The 17221-nt window shown below is 44.2% G+C and overlaps 1 protein-coding gene across 3 annotated transcripts in view; it reads right to left on the bottom strand.

The window, feature by feature from the left end:
- The window catches only part of LOC137341248 (putative uncharacterized protein MYH16), a 314830-nt gene that overhangs the window by 175662 nt on the left and 121947 nt on the right, over positions 1-17221 (bottom strand). For 2 of the 3 annotated variants that reach the window (XM_068004334.1, XM_068004335.1), the window contains one exon: positions 4471-4575. The exons of the other annotated variant lie outside the window; for it this stretch is intronic. In XM_068004334.1, the coding sequence (XP_067860435.1) occupies positions 4471-4575 (105 nt within the window). The remainder of the gene's footprint in view (positions 1-4470; positions 4576-17221) is intronic. 3 annotated transcript variants of the gene reach the window in all.

A 17221-nucleotide genomic window follows, 5' to 3' on the forward strand; every position in this document is an offset into this window, starting at 1 on the left:
CACCCCCCAACGATCTAAGACTTACCTGCTGGCATTCACTCCCTGCCTGCTCTCCCGTCTGACTGACTGCCTGCCAATCTGGTTTCCCGTCTGGAAATCCCCCCCATCCTGCTCTCTTCCTGGCTTAATGTTGAAATTTACCCCCTGGAGTAAGACTTAAACCCACAACCTTCTAACTCAGAGGCAAGAGTGCTACTCATTGAGCCAGAGCTGACACAATCTCTTTTAGAAATGCTGTAATGATGGAAAGATGTCACACTGGTGCATAAAGTTATATTCTTCTGAAGTCATAATAAAGACATCTAGCTGGGGCGGAAATAGACTTTGTTTTGCCTCTGGCCATGTTCTGTCCCAAATTTCAGTTTAGTTTCCTTTTCACAGGGTGTTGAGAAAAAAAAACTGTGGAAATTTCTGTTCAAGACTTGAATGGCAAGGCTGGGATTCAAACCTGGGAGCCTTGCACTCCAGTGCTGTAGCCACTTGACTGTCTCAAGTAGTACTTTAAAAAAAAAACTTCTAAACAACTCTGTTTTGCAATGAGACCCTCAAGATCAAGAGGTCTGATTACATTACAGGTGAGAACCACTTGGTTTCACCCAGGTGATGCACAAATGAAATCACCATATGGATCACTGATCTCTAGTCATCACCCATATAGATACTGTGGGACAAGGCTCTCAACCAACCATACAAGCAGACAAGTGAAGGGAAGTGAGTGAGATATTCTAAAACCACATCTACACAAACATATCTGTTAATGCTGTATAAATTGGGGTATTAAAGAGAGTGGAAAAAATAGTGTACTTCAAAAAGGGAGGATGAAATGATGTTGGTCAATGCATTTCCTTCCTTTTCTGTCTTTTTCTCATTCTCTGCAGGCTTATCTCCCTTACTTCACAGTCTCTCTCAATATCTCTCTCTCCTCCCAACCCTCGTCTTCGTTTTCTTTTCTTTATTCCCAGATTGTCTTTTGCTCCTCTGTCCCCTTGCCTTTCCCTCTCTCCCTCATTGTCCCTTCTGTGTCTCTACCCCTCTTGCTCAGTCTCTGTGTTTCTCTCTCCCTTCGCTACTGTTGTGTGTTTCTCACTCCCCTATCTCTCTGCTCCCCTAGTCCCACAGTTCCCCTAATTCCTCTGCCCCCTCTCCTTCACTGTTTCTCTCTCTGTCCCTCTTCTCTTGCAGTCCCCCTCTGTCTCTCTCTTTCACTATCCCCGTTTATGTTTCTCTCCTCTCCCTCATTGTTGACCAGGTCTCTCTTCCCTAGTCACTGTGTTTCTCTATGTCTCTCCACTCCCTCACAGTCTCTTTCCCCTTATTCCTCATTGTACTTTGTTTCTCTCCCCTCGCTCCCTTATTGTTGTCCAGTATCTCAAAACCCCTCTCCTTCACTGTCCCACTGTATCCTTGGCCCCTCACTATTGCTCAGTGTCTTATTACTTGTTCATTCACCACTCCCATATCTTTCTTCTTTCTCACTCGCTGTCCCTCTATGCCTAAAATCCAATAAAAATATAATAAATTATGGTATCTCAGTGGTTAAGTAGGAGTGTAGGTAATATTCTTCTGGCAAGATTTTAAAAATGTATGGCTCCAATCTTGGAAAGATACCACATTGTTTAATGATGGAACACCATCTACTTACACAGAAGATACAGACCACCTGTTTGACCCCAGCTCACTGAAATCTTATCTCTAACACAGGGCTGCAGTCCAAGAGGGTAATATACTGTAAGCCATCTTTTATTTCAGAGAGGAATGTCGCCAATAGATCTTCGAAGGAAAAGAGAAAATGGGTAGCAACTTCAGGAGAATTTGCAATTACGTTGTATAACAAAAACCTGAAAGAAAGTATAGCATTTGAACTGGTCACTGCTTACGCTGGATTTATTCAGACTATCTCACTATCTATCTTATTAAAGATTTTGTGTTTGTAATATTGTGTCAAAAATGTGACACTGCAGACTAAGGACCAATCGCATCTGAAAATTGATCGTGCTAAGCATATGACAATATAGATCAATCAGATCCATGCAAAGGTATGTGAGGTAAACACATTTTATTTTTAGATTTTTTTTCAATTATTTTGTACATTTTCCCTTTTATAAAATCATTTTTTCTCCTGCATGGCCGCTTAACCTTTCCACTCTGCCCTGCCTGAATCTCCTTTCCGAACACTGCTATATGCCAATGTCCTGACGACTCAGATCCTCTTGTGCCCGACCCAGCATCTCAGTCCTGCTCAGCTCAAACCAACTCTGCCCTGGTGCCTTGCTGATTACTCGACCAGATCTACTTTTCTCATCACCTATTCTCATTCCTCTTTGTGTGTTTCTGTGATGAGAATAGCTTGCTCTCTCTGCTCTGACTTCCAGCCTCAATGGAATCAAATTCATGCACTCTGGGCATTTTTTCAAAGTTTAGTTTAAGTTTCTTTTTACATTGTAACTTGCTACTTCCAACACTAATCAACTTCAGGAAAGGCTTTTATTGCCATCATTAATTGACATGCACAAATTGGCTGCCATGTTTCTACGTTATACTTCACAAATACTTCATTGGATGTGAAGCGCTTTGGGACGTCCTGAGGTCATGAAAGTTGCTATATAAATGCAAGTTCTTTCTTTTCTTTATTAATACCATTGCTTTTTCCACCAGTGCCTGATCTCACACTTCAAACTCTCCTGGCTCCATTTACTCACATTCCCATTTTCCAATTCCCATTTATTAGATCCCTGCCCTCCAAGTTCCTGTTTATCAGATCCCCACTCTCTCAATTCCCATTAATCAGATCCCCACTCTCTCAATTCCCATTAATCAGATCCCCACTTATCAATTCCTATTAATCAGATCCCCACTCTCTCAATTCCCATTAATCAGATCCCCACTCTCTCAATTCCCATTAATCAGATCCCCACTTATCAATTCCTATTAATCAGATCCCCACTCTCTCAATTCCCAATTAATCAGATCCCCACTCTCTCAATTCCCATTAATCAGATCCCCACTCTCTCAATTCCCATTAATCAGATCCCCACTCTCTCAATTCCCATTAATCAGATCCCCACTCTCTCAATTCCCATTAATCAGATCCCCACTCTCTCAATTCCCATTAATCAGATCCCCACTCTCTCAATTCCCATTAATCAGATCCCCACTCTCTCAATTCCTAGTAATCAGCCTATTTGCATGCTATCGGTGTGCACCCATGCCAGATTGAGTGCACATTGGGCACCCACTGGGAGAGGGAAAAAATTGTGGCACCCTGGTAACTGAGTGGTAGGGAGGTTGGATTCAAGGAAATTCCTCCGTTATCACAGACCACGTTAGGGGCAGGCAGAGGCTCTGCCCACCTCAGGCTCCATCAGAAATTGGCTGGCTGGGCTGCGATCAGAGTATCCGGGTCCAGCCCAATGTTCTAATATCTACCACAACACTCCTGCCCAACTTACACCGAAAGTCCACCTCATCCGTTCCAAGAACATTTAGGAACAACTAGTCTGATTAAATCAATCCAGTTAATTTTGGCAAGTCATTTCTGTTTTTCTCTAAAATTCCCTTTTGGGAGTGCCTCCGCACCATCCAATGGGAGTCACACAAGAGTGACTTGGTCTTCCAACTTTCCCTCCATCCCTGAGATTTTTGGTGAATATTTTTAATGGATATTAATCTCCATTTTGGCCCTACATCTAGGCATCTCTTCCTCTGAGGGAAATCAGAGACACACTTGAATCCAACCAACCCCCTGTGAAATATGGTTCATCTCAATGCCGCAACTAAGTCACACCAAGGAAGGCAACGCTTGATGCAGCTACACCGCGGCAACTGGGAACCGGCTCCCTGGGCACCGACAAAAAACTCGACAGGCGGTTGAGTTCATGCAACAATCCAGGTTAGCATGGAACACTACATTTACACCAATAACTCATTGAGAATTGAGACGGAAGTTGCAATAAATCTGACTCGAGACAGATCTCTATTACAACCTATATTATCTTGCGCTATGGTACCAGACTTCCTGACTGCAGTGATATGATGGAGTACCATCTGAATATGGCTGAAAGCTGCATTGTGAGCTGAATGGACCATGCCTGAAATTGATGTCATCCAGGTCTTTACGGTCCATTGCCATTAAACAATAGTGCTACGGTCACCACAGGGAACTGGGAGATATTACAGATGCCCTTTAATTTTATTTGCTGAAAGGTTCTACTTTTAAAGAGAAGCGGTTTAATTTATAGTCGTTAGGACTGGAATCTGATATAATCATAAAACTAAAATGCTTTCCAACACATCAAAAGGTACATATTCACTGCCAAAAATATATTGAGGAATTTTAAAGGAAGCATACTTTTCAATTGCCAAGGTAGCTGTAAGTATGCAAAGATAAAAAGGGTAGACTGTGAACTCTAAGTTAACCTAACTGGTTCGCCACGTGGAGAAAGTCTGCATAAAAGTGCCCAAAGAGCTCACCTGGATGAGTTTCTCCAATTGCAGCTTATCCTTCCGAAGCTTAGCTATTGCTTCATCTCTCTGGCTCAATTCGTCTGTACGTGTCTGCAGTTTCTGTTCTGAACCCTGAGAATAAACACAGACATTAGGGGCTCAATTATAAAAGGGCAGCGGGATGGCAGTGGGAGGGTCAATGGGTGCGCAGCAAACCCGACTAACAAAAACCTACTGTTCCCCACGTGATTGCGACTTAATTGGTGGTCATTAATCTTGTTTTCGGGTTTGCCGTCCGAAAGCTGCGCAGTGGGCGGACTGCGCACACACATGACAGGCTGTCAGCTGGAGCGTCTGGATTTAAAGGGCCATTGCTCCAATGGATTTTGCTGGAGCAAAGAGCAAGAAGACCCAATGGAGCAGCACAGGGGCATGGCTGCTCCAAGATTTAGCGGTGACTCACTTCAACTGCTACTGGCCGGGGTGAGGAGGAGGAGGGAACTATTTTACCCAGTCGACAGGAGGAAGCACCCTGCATCTGCCACCAAGAAGGCCTGGTTTGAGGTGGCAGAGGAGGTTACGAGCAGGAGCAACATATCCTGCACTTGGGTCCAGTGCAGGAAGTGTTTCAATGACCTAACTAGGTCAGAAAAAGTGAGTACGCTTACTGATTCTCCTGCATTCCGTGGTGCAAATCACTATCCCCCTCCGTCACATCATTCTGCACTGCCAAGACTACTCCATCGCTTCACTCCCCACACCCACTTAAGGCTCATCTTACCTCAACTTACCTTCACTTCCTGAGCACTTCCTCACCTCCCCATTTGTGGCCCCACCACTACCACTCACCCCAATCCTCATCCAATGTGATGTCACTGTCTGATACTCACCCTCTGATGAACCTCTTTCACGGTCAGCCTCACCCAAAGCGATGCATTCATCAGTTGACCACTTCACCATCACTCACTCACACGTCTGTACTTTCTCCCCTTCTAGGAAAAGAGAGCGCAAAATGCACGCAAGAGGGCGAGGACTGGAGGGGAGCCTCCACAAATAGTGGCCCTCACAGACGCGGTGAAGGAGGCCCTGGAGATTAGCCGCACCCTCAAGTGCCTGTCTGTCGGGCAGACCGAGATTGGCACCCCACAAACGTCTGGTGACACAACTTTAACATTCATCACACACATCATGAATTGATGTTAACAATGATTGGCATGTTGAACACCTCAGTATGCTCATCACAACATGACACATCTGTGATGATGCTTAATATTGTCTTCTGTTCTCTTACAGCCCATTCAACAACTGGAATGATAACAAAGGGCGATTCCTCAGAGAAGCTCCAGGCCTCTGAAGGCACACCATCACTTCTTAGCGAGCCATCCACCAGCGCAGATACTCACACCTCAGTGGATCGTAGTAGTCAGTTCGTTGGGGTGGCATCTGGTGAGTCACCACACATAAGTGAGCACGAGCAGACACTGGTAGCAGGGGCAGCTGCGGAGAGTCCGCATGGGTGGGAGCACTCCTCTCCAGGCTCTGCTCAGCTGGACGCAGATGCTGAACCCCGGGGGCCATCCTTCAAAAAGGAGAATGATCGAGGGACAGCAGCACATTTGCGAGATACTGGAACAGGTGCCACGCACACTCTCCACAATAGCCCAGAGGGTGGAGGAGTCCAAATCCTGCATGAGTGGAATGGTGGCACAGGTACAGGAGGGAATCTCTGAGATGGTATCGCAGGGATGCGAGCAACTGTCAGATTGTGTCGCAGGTAACTGCGGAAATGTCTGAGATAGTGTCGCAGGTAAGTGCGGGAATGTCTGAGATAGTGTCACAGGTAAGTGCGGGAATGTCTGAGATAGTGTCGCAGGTAAGTGCGGGAATGTCTGAGATAGTGTCACAGGTAAGTGCGGGAATGTCTGAGATAGTGTCTCAGGTAACTGCGGAAATGTCTGAGACAGTGTTGCAGGTAAGTGCGGGAATGTCTGAGAAAGTGTCACAGGTAACTGCGGAAATGTCTGAGACAGTGTTGCAGGTAAGTGCGGGAATGTCTGAGATAGTGTGGCAGGTAATTACGGAAATGTCTGAGATAGTGTCACAGGTTTTTTGGGTGAATGTCTGAGAAAGTGTCACAGGTAACTGTGGGAATGTCTAAGATAGTGTCGCAGGTAAGTGCGGGAATGTCTGAAATAATGTCGCAGGTAAGTGCGGGAATGTCTGCGATGGAGGGAAGGCTAGCCTCCATTGAGCTTCAAGCAAGGTTCACAAATGAGTCCACTCAGGCCCTGACAACGGCCGTTTGGACTCAGGGTGAATAACATTCTTCCACCTTAGACAGGCTGACAGAAACTTTAGAAGTGGCCTTCCAAGGCATCACAAATCACCAAAATCGTATCTTCAGCAGCCCTATCGCATGTTCAATTATTGATCTGGTGGCAATGTGGCTGCCGTTGTATTGACGCTGTTGCTCGCTGATAGGGTTCCTCAAAGGTGTCACGAGCCATGTGTACAGGGGGTATCCCTTGTCCCCGAGGAGCCAGCCCTTAAGGGTGTTCGGTGCGTGGAAGAGGGGCGGGATGTTGGATTCCCTCAGAATGAAGGAATCATGGCAGCTGCCAGGGAATCTGGCGCACACGTGAAGGAATCTTTTGCGTTGGTCACAAATGAGCTGAGTGTTGATGGAGTGATACCCCTTTCTGTTGATGAACAGTCCTGGCTCGTGTGGAGGTGCTCGGATTGCTATATGTGTGCAATCGATTGCACTCTATTCATGTGGGAAGCCAGCCACAGAGTGGAATCTCACTGCCCTCTCCGTCTGGCTGAGGTCGTCCATGGGCAAGTTGACATATTGCGAGGCTCTGTGAAACAAGCCACCGGTGACCTGTCTTATGCACTTGTGTGCAGACGACTGAGAGACCCCAGCAATGTCACCGGTGGCACCCTGGAATGATCCGGAGGTGAAGAAGTTGAGGGCAGTGGTCACCTTAACTGCAATGGGTAATGAGATGTCGCCAGGCCCAGCCGGGAGCAGCTCGGCATGAAGGAGGCTGCAGATGTCTGCAACCACCTGGCAACTCACTCTCAGCCTCTGTATGCACTGCTTCTCAGAGAGGTCCAAGAAGCTGATCCTCGGTCTGTAGACCCTCTTGTGCAGGTGCCTGTGGCGCAGCACTGTGTTTTGGAGCTGCAAGTGGCGGAAGTGCTCGCCGTGCCTGGCGAGGATGGTGATGTTGCTCCTCCTCGGATGTGCTGGTGAATGCAGCCATCGCCCCCCCATCCTGATGGTGTCAGTTTGAGGGGGTCTGAAAAGTTGGTAAATGTGTGTAAATAGAATGATTCTGAGTGGAAACCAAGAATTTTCAGTCTAAACACAAAGATCTCTCAGCCAAAAGTTTGTCTGAGAGAATTGAGTGCCCTGCTGCAATAACTCACCTTTTATCCCCATCTGTCAAACAGGCATTTAAATATCCAAATAGCTGCCGGCTGAAACACGTCTCCCTCACCATGGCGTGTTTCACCCAGCACGGGAAACACGCTGAGGCAGCAATGAAATTGCTTGCCAGCATAATTAATTATTTTCATGCACATTTCAAGAACTTTAATACAGGACTTCCAGGTTCGGGAATGGCTCGCATACCCAGATGACCCTGAGTCGTGTGTGTTCTTCAGCTTGTTGGAGCCGGATTCCTACCCGCTCCAGAACATCCCGATTTTCTTTGCCCCCCCCCCCCACCGGCCCCCAATGCACCCAGACTTTGATTTTAAAATTGAGCCCTAAATTCAGAATGTCCTTCAGATGTCCTGTAGCTTTTCAACACACCAGTCAATCCAGAGCTTCCTCAAAGTCTAGGAAAACACCTGATGCATAATGCAAGAGCGATGAGGAAAGACTGAATAAACATGGGCTATTCAGCTTGGAAAGGTCTGCAAGGTGCTCTGATAGAGAGAGTTATATAAGACTGTTGAGCATATGAAGAAATTTAACCTGGAATGTTACTTTAAATTAAAATGTGGGAGTGGAACAAAGAGCTACAGGTTCAAAGTAGTGAAAAGTAACGTAAGACTGATATCAAGAAATTCTTCTTCCATCAAAGAGTAATCAACATTTGGAATGGACCACCAGAGGCAAAAATACCTGGAATCATTTAAGAGAAAGAAAGACTTGATTTATATAGTGCCTTTCACCACCTCAGGATGTCCCAAAGCGCTTTACAGTCAATTAAGTACTTCTGACGTGTAGTCACTGTGGTAATGGAAGAAACACAATGGCCAATTTGTGCACAGCAAGATCCCACAAACAGCAATGATTTAATGACCAGATAATCTGTTTTTGTGATGTTGGTTGGGGGACAAATATTGACCAGGACAACAGGGAGAACTCCCCTGCGCTTCTTTGAATAGTGTCATGGGATTTTTTTACATTCACCCGAGAGGGTTCAACATCTCATCCGAGAGACGGCACCTCCGACAGTGCAGCACTCCCTCAGTACTGCACTGAAGTGTCAGCTTAGATTTTGTGCTGCAGTCTCTGGAGTGGGACTTGAACCCACAGTCTGCTGACTCAGAGGCGAGAGTGCTACCATTGAGTCACAGCTGATACTTAAGAAACAATTTAATGCGATAATGCAGTGGAGGGATGGGTATGGTGCTAGGATCTCCCTGGATGGATACATTTTTAAGATGGGCCAAATGGCCTTCATTATGTGTAATGATTTGTGATTATGTTAAATACGAATCTCCCCAAATTCAACTTTGTGACTCACTTTGCAGCACAATTCCCACTGAATATTATCAGCTTACTCAGGATGTACATTTAAACATTTCCTGTTGGACTATTTTTTGAAGTCTCTTTTTAGGTCCCCTATCACACCATACATCAAGTGCCTGCCAAAAGGCATTAATTCAATTGTCAGGCTTTGCCTCATTAATTTATATACTGTTTCACTTGTAGGAGTTACTAGTACAAGGATAAATGGTTAAATGTGACCATTACTTTTAGGGGGAGGGGGGGGGCAAGTCCTAGTATTCATAATAGAAAGAAACATCTTTCTGCTACTAATTAATTCCTCATCACATATACGGGTAGATTCTCAGTGAAGAAGCTCGCATGAATCGAGTGCATGTTGGAAAATCTGCACTAGTGCTTTGTCACCTTATTTCCATCTTGCGCATCCTTCGAGTGCAGGTCCCTGCTAAAAGCACAGGAACGCTGCATTCACCGTAGAGTGACGATATAGCGAATTGTTCTTGCAAACTTGCAGTGACTAAACCACAACTGTTAATCCTTTAGTGCAGATGACATCGCAATCCACAACATGGGATGCACTGATCACACTCTAAGAGACTGCTGACCAAAACATTGGCCCAAAACTGAAGAATACCCACCCATGAAGTTCACAATGCAGTTTACTAAAACTAATAGATACCCTGGAGCACAGTGAAACTTAGAACTGTGAAACAAGGAGCCCATTTAGATTCCCATCTCCAGTTTCCAGGAATGTAACATTGGATTCAAGGAAAAGATAAAGATCCCATGGCATTATTTCAAAGAGGAGCGGGAGATTTCTCCCAGTGTCCTGGCCAACCTTCATCCTGCAACCAATGCAATCAATAACAGATTATCTAGTCATCCTCTAATTTGTTGTTTACGGGCCCTTGCTATGTGCAAATTGACTGCCATGTTTCCCTATATAATAACAGTGACAACACTTCAAAAATTACTTCATTGGCAGTAAAGCATTTTGGAATGTCCTGAAGAATTGAAAGACATATATAAATGCAAGTTCTCTATTTATTTACTAAATATCCTAGTGACATTTAATGGCAGGGCATCAATACTACTCTGATCATCACTGTCATTATATTAACAGATTTCACATAACTTGAAATCTTTCTTTGATGCCCAGTTGGAATGTTAACATTTCAATGCATAAGTCAGATCCAAGAATGTTCGGGACCCATTTTCAACAATAGTCGCATACTGAGGTTCATAAGTCTATAATAACATAAGAAATAAGAGCAGGAGTAGGCCATAAGAGCCCTCGAGCCTGTTCCGCCATTCAGTAAGATCATGGCTGATCTTTTACCTCAAATCCACTTTCCTGCCCTAGCCCCATATCCCTTGATTCCCTTAGTGTACAAAAATCTATCAATTTCAATCTTGAATATACTGAATGACTGAGCATCCACAGCCCTCTGGGGTAGAGAATTCCAAAAATTCACAACCCACTGAGTGAAGACATTTTTCCTCATTTCAGTCCTAAATGGCCGACCCCTTATCTTGAGACTATGACTCCTAGTTCCGTGCTTTTTATCTTCAACCTTTATATTTTGCTTCAATTTTCCATCTAATGTTTTTAATTTTGATCCTACCAACTTACATTGCAGTCCTGGACACTTCAATCCATTCCCAGACTTTGCCTGCAGGTATAATTATTCACTATTTATATTCCTGTCAGTTCTGGGTGGCCAATTTTTCATCTGCTTCACCCTGTGCCAGAAGCTTGGATCAGTTAATCATCAAACATTGTCTCTTAGGAGCTGCTCTTTCTGTCATTTTGCATTGTTCACAGTTGCTTCTTTTTGATGTGAATTGTACTAAGGATTCTTACATTCCTTCTCAGAGGGTACAATTTCTTTAGCAGTAGGTTACTCCCAAGCATGTCCTTGGTTCCTTCTGTATTAAGACAGACCATAATGGACAAATCAAAAGAATGCCAGCTCAGCTGTACATCACATTAGCGCCAGTAATTCTGTGCATGTCTGGTCATACCTGTGATCCCGATGGAAATGTGTTGCCTTATTTCACATTGCATTGGGGATTCTGACAGTTAAATGATTGACGTACTGTAGAATGAAATATTTGTTCAAATGCGTACCTAAATGGACAGCGTGATACTATAACAGTGCAAGCTTACAACAGTTTCACATGGTGATAAATTACTTTCAAAATTGCTGATTGAGAATTTTTTTTAGCTGCGTGACTTATTAAAAAGATTAATTTTACTAAGAACCTTTTAAAACTTGGCACAGCACTCTGACAGATTGCCAAGACATGGGAGTGATCACTTAAAATTACCGTAATGAAGCAGTGAATGGTGGATTCAGTTATTCTGTGCAAGGTTCCCAGAACTGCAGTTCCTCCATGTGTCATAGTATTAAAATGGATGTTGGGGAAAACACAAGCATGTAATGAGAAATTTAGTATCTGTGAACACTACTTTGACAAACAGTATATTGATGTCATGATAAGTTTTTTTATATTTTTCACCCTTTCTTTAGGAATGCTGCTGGTAGAAAGAAAGAAGAAAGAACTTGCATTTATTTAGCACTTTTTATGTCTTCAGGATGCCCGAAAGCACTTTACAGCTAATGAAGTACATTTGAAGTGTAGTGACTGTTGTAATGTAGGAAATGTGGCAGCCAAATTGCGCTCATTCCACAAACAGCAATGTCATAATCTGTTGGTTGAGGGATAAATATTGGCCAGGACACTGGGAATAACACCCCTGCTCTTCTTTGAAATAGTGCCGTGGGGCCTTTTGCATCCACCTGAGAGGGAAGATGATACCTCAGTTTAACGCCTTATCTGAAAGGTGGCATCTCTGACTGTGTAACGCTCCCTCAGTACTGTGCTGGAGTGTCAGACTAGATATAGTGCTCAAGGCCTTGGAGTGGGACTTGAACCCACAATCTTCTGACTCAGTGGCGAGAGTGCTAGTAACTGAGCCATAGATGACATCATACAGCAAGTTAGCACGCCTTGTGTACACACCAAGCAAAGCGTACACCTTGTGTGCATTACAGGGAAAGAGAACACCTTGTCCATATAACAAGGAAAGAGCACGCCTTGTGTACGTTACAATGAAAGAGCACACCTTGTGTGCATTACAGGGAAAGAGCACAACTTGTGTACATCACAAGCAAAGCGTACACCTTGTGTACTTTACAGGGAAAGAGAACACCTTGTCTACATCACATGGAAAGAGCACGCCTTGTGTACATCGCAAGCAAAGAGCACACCGTGTGCACATTACAAGGAAAGAGCACACCTTGTATACATTACAAGGAAAGAGCACAACTTGTGTACATTACAAGGAAAGAGCACACCTTGTATACATTACAAGGAAAGAGCACAACTTGTGTACATTACAAGGAAAGAGCACAACTTGTGTACATTACAAGGAACAAGCACACCTTGTGTACACGACAGAGAGGAGTGGTTTCAATTGAATGATTGAAACCCATAATACTAAACACTGGCATGGTTTATTTAGTCTTATGCCCTATTGCATTAAATTCTTTGGATTCACTTTTGAGAATCTGATAGCCAGCACATCTGCCCTCTCCTGTATTTTGACCTCCTCCAGGTCCCACATAAACCTATCCTGAACCCTTTCTTTTTTCTTATGCACGTGTGGCAGCAACACAATCCGCAGGTTTGGGATCAGCTTCAACATGTACTCCAAAGACATCATGCTCTACCTCTCCACCACATCTCTCAATTCCTCAATCGCTTCCATGCCATCAGTGTTTTTCTAACATCCTGTTGTGGATCAGTCATATCTTCCTCCAGCTCAACATAAGGAAGACCTCAGCCTTTATCTTTGGCTCCTGCCACTACTTCCATCCCTTGCCACTGACTCCATCCCCCTTCCCAGTCACTGTCTCAGGCTGAACCAGACTGTTCGCAATCTTAACTTCTAGGTTTGACCCTTAGCTGAGCTGCAGACCCAATAACATCTCCATCACTGCATATTTCCACTCCTGCATCATTGCCCACCTCAGCCCCTATCTTAGCCCCACTAACACTGAAATCCTGATACATAACTTAGTCACCTCCATATTCAACTACTCCAATTCTTTGCTTGCTGGCCTTCCATTCTCCCCGCTCCATCCTCCATCAACTCCAACTTGTCTAAAATTTTGCTGCACATATCGAATTCCCACTCACCATCATCCCTGTCCTTGGTGATACACCTTGGCTCCTTGGCCTCCAGCGCCTTAATCCTCATTCTTGTCCACAACTTTCAAACCCTCCATGGCCTTGCACCCACCCCCGCCCTCCTCCTCATCTCAAAAATCTCCTCCAGCCCTACAATCTGCCCCAAACGTACTTTTGATTCTGATCTGCTGTGAATTCCCCCTTCCCTTTACCACTCCAATGGCAGGACAGCCTTCAGATGCCTGGGTTCTGCTTTCTGGAATTCCTTCCCTAACCTTTTCCATTTCTGTCTCCTCAAAACTCATCTCTTTGACCAAGCTTTCAGTCACTCCTTCTAATCTCTGCTGATTTGGCCCAGCATCCTTTTTCCTTATGCCGATCTGTGAGGCTTCTTGGGACTTTGTTAAAGATTCAATATAAATGTGAATTGTTGTTACTGTTAAATGCCTGAATCCCAGACTTACATTAAGGATACTGTCTAATATCTGCCTCCCTTCCTTTTATTTTATATTATACTGTCTTCTGATTGGAATCCTTACTTCTGCCAAATCACAATTACACTACTGCTCCCAATCATTCCCTTCTCTTGTCCTGTTCCTAAACAGTGGACTGCATTAACCACAATCTGTGTTTTCTTTACATTGACTGAACCCAGGAGAAGTTCAAATTTAGCTGATGGTCCAAATCAGCCACAGAATTACTGCCAGAAAAGATAAATGGTCTGTTAAATGTTATTCCCATCTGTGATAATGATTTATTGCTCCGACAATTCTTCTCAAAGTATATGTTTGTGTGGAAGGATTGGTACCTGTTGAAACTGGTGCAGTCTGTTATCCTCTATATACAGATGTAAAAAGCCCAAGGACAGCTTGCAGGCTGACTGAATAACTACTGAAGTTTTCTTTAATTCTGCAAAATCTAGTCCGTATGTTGCAATAAATACATGGATACTCTATCAACTAAATGACACAGAAACACCAATTTGTGCGTGATGGTTCAAATATATGTACATCTTTAAATAATGTCCAAACTTTGTAACTTGGTATATCATGGGCCTTTTAAAAAACAATGAAACTGGGGTACTGGGAGTCACGGTGGGCCAGAATATAACTGGGGTACTGGGAGTCAAGGTGAGTTAGAATAAAACTGGGGTATTAGGAGTCACGGTGAGTTCGAATAAAACTGGGGTATTGGGAGTCACGGTGAATTAGAATATAACTGGGGTACTGGGAGTCACGGTGAGTTAGAATAAACCTGGGGTATTGGGAGTCACGGTGGGTTAGAATATAACTGGGGTATTGGGAGTCACGGTGAGTTAGAATATAACTGGGGTACTGGGAGTCACGGTGGGTTAGAATAAAACTGGGGTATTGGGAGTCACAGTGAGTTAGAATAAACCTGGGGTATTGGGAGTCACGGTGGGTTAGAATATAACTGGGGTAAAGGGAGTCACAGTGTGTTAGAATATAACTGGGGTACTGGGAGTCACGGTGGGTTAGAATATAACTGGGGTAAAGGGAGTCACAGTGTGTTAGAACATAACTGGAGTACTGGGAGTCACGGTGGGTTAGAATATAACTGGAGTACTGGGAGTCACGTTGGGTTAGAATATAACTGGAGTACTGGGAGTCACAGTGTGTTAGAATATAACTGGGGTAAAGGGAGTCACGGTGGGTTAGAATATAACTGGGGCACTGGGAGTCACGTTGGGTTAGAATATAACTGGAGTACTGGGAGTCACGTTGGGTTAGAATATAACTGGGGTACTGGGAGTCACGTTGGGTTAGAATATAACTGGAGTACTGGGAGTCACATACTGACCTACTCTGATTCCCAGTACACCAATTAGCATTAAGTGGGCACTGTCATTTCGAAAGTCTTTAAGATGTGTATGTAAAATGGAAATGTCACACTATTGCAATAAGGAGTGCTCCTCTTTAGCTGGGGTTAAGGTACATGGTTGGAGCAAAGTAGAGACAGCTTTATCCTGAACTTAAAACTTGATATAACTGACTTGGGAGTGATTGATGCTGGTGCTGAAAGAAGACTGTTCAGCTCCTTAGTAATGGAAGTAAAATCCATAAAATCAATAGTCAGAATTTAATTTGTATTTAGTGCACCAAAGCAAGTAATCCTCTCTTATTATCCCATCAGTTTTTGACATTTTAATATTAAGGTTTGGAGCAGCAGAAACTCTCCATAAACCATGGGAATTTCTGCCAATTACTATATAATGGACTCAACTGGAATTAACTGAAAGGGTCGATTACTGCCAATTATTGTTGAAATTGACGAAACCTGACCAATGCTAATAAACTGTAAGGTGACGCAGCAGTTTGTGGAAATGTTTGGTAAGAATGTGTTCAGTAGCATGTTATTCCAAGACCTTTATCAGAAATTCTACTTCAGAGAGGAGTTTGACCGAACAAATGCACTGTTGCTTTGGTAAATGGTGTGTGAAACTCAATGCTGAGATAAATGATCAATTAAGCTGTTTTTTTTAGTGATGTTGGTTGGGGGATGAATGTTGGCCAGGACACTAGGAGAACTTCCCTGCTCTTCAAATAGTGCCTTGGGATCTTTTACATCCACCTGAAAGAGCAGCTGGGACTCCAGTTTTAATGTCTCATCCGAAAGAAGGCACCTCAGGCACTGCTGCACTCCCCCAGTACTGCACTGAAGTGTCAGTTTGGATTTTGTGCTTATGTCTCTGGAGTGGGGCTTGAACTCACCACCTTCTGACTCAGAGGCGAGAGTGCTACCACTGAGCCAAAAAAGTACATAGGAAAATAAGTGAGAAAAGAAGCCCTTTTACCTCATCAAACACACTGGGGGAGAAATTCATCTCGAGTGGCAGCTCCAAACGTGTGGGATCGCATTGGCAGTCTATTCTATGCACCACCCAGTATTCAGTTCCATTTATATCAATGGAACAACATATGCCAACACAGCAATATAATCTTGAATGCTGATAATGTTCCTCTGTCCTGACCAGCACAGGAGTCATAATAGGCCTGATTTTAACCCAGCCCACCTGGCGCGAACGGATGGATAAAATGGCAGTCGGGGGATTTGCGCCGTGTTCCCAATGGGCTTATGTCGCTGCCATTTTAACTGCTGAGGTTGCAGTAGTGTGGTCACGGGCGAGCAAGGGCGGAATTGAAATCACATCGTCAGCAGCGCAACGCGATTTTAACTTCAAATTGTGGGAGGCCTGCACTGTGCCTAAGCTGCCAGTGAAACCTAGCGTGAGGCAGCAGCCCGGCCAGAAGAGGCCAAGGTAAGTTACATTTTTTAAATTATTGGAAGGACTCCTTGGGGGCCAAGAGGAGCAGGAGTGCCTCGACTGGCATTGGCTCTGCAACCCCTACCCCCAGCCGGGTACCGTGCCCTTGGCTCCCCGTTTCCCTGGTCTTGAAGTCATTTCTGCCGGCTTCGAGCCGGAGACAGATCTTTAATATTAAATTGAGGCCGGAGAGATAAAATGGCCCAGGCCGCCTGCCGAAGATTCCGTTGGGGACCCCCGCCCGCATCGAACCTATCCCAGGTTAAAATCAGGGCCTACGTTTCATGTAATGATTATTTATACTTTTATACATGTAACTTTAATTATCGAGCATTCACCTAGTTTTAATTCAAATTGCCTCTAAGAAACTTATTTCTTTTTCCATGCCAAGCATTTCTTTTCCCATCAACAATTCTTAAGTGTCTATAAAGCCCAAGTGCATCGAACAATTAAATACTGTTCCTATCTGTGGGGCTTCTCCTACCACATCTCACCCACTTTTGGAGAGGATAACAGGAAAAGCACGTCACCTGAGACTTGGTTCT

Source organism: Heptranchias perlo, chromosome 23 (genome assembly GCF_035084215.1).
Source record: "Heptranchias perlo isolate sHepPer1 chromosome 23, sHepPer1.hap1, whole genome shotgun sequence".
Lineage (NCBI taxonomy): Eukaryota > Metazoa > Chordata > Chondrichthyes > Hexanchiformes > Hexanchidae > Heptranchias > Heptranchias perlo.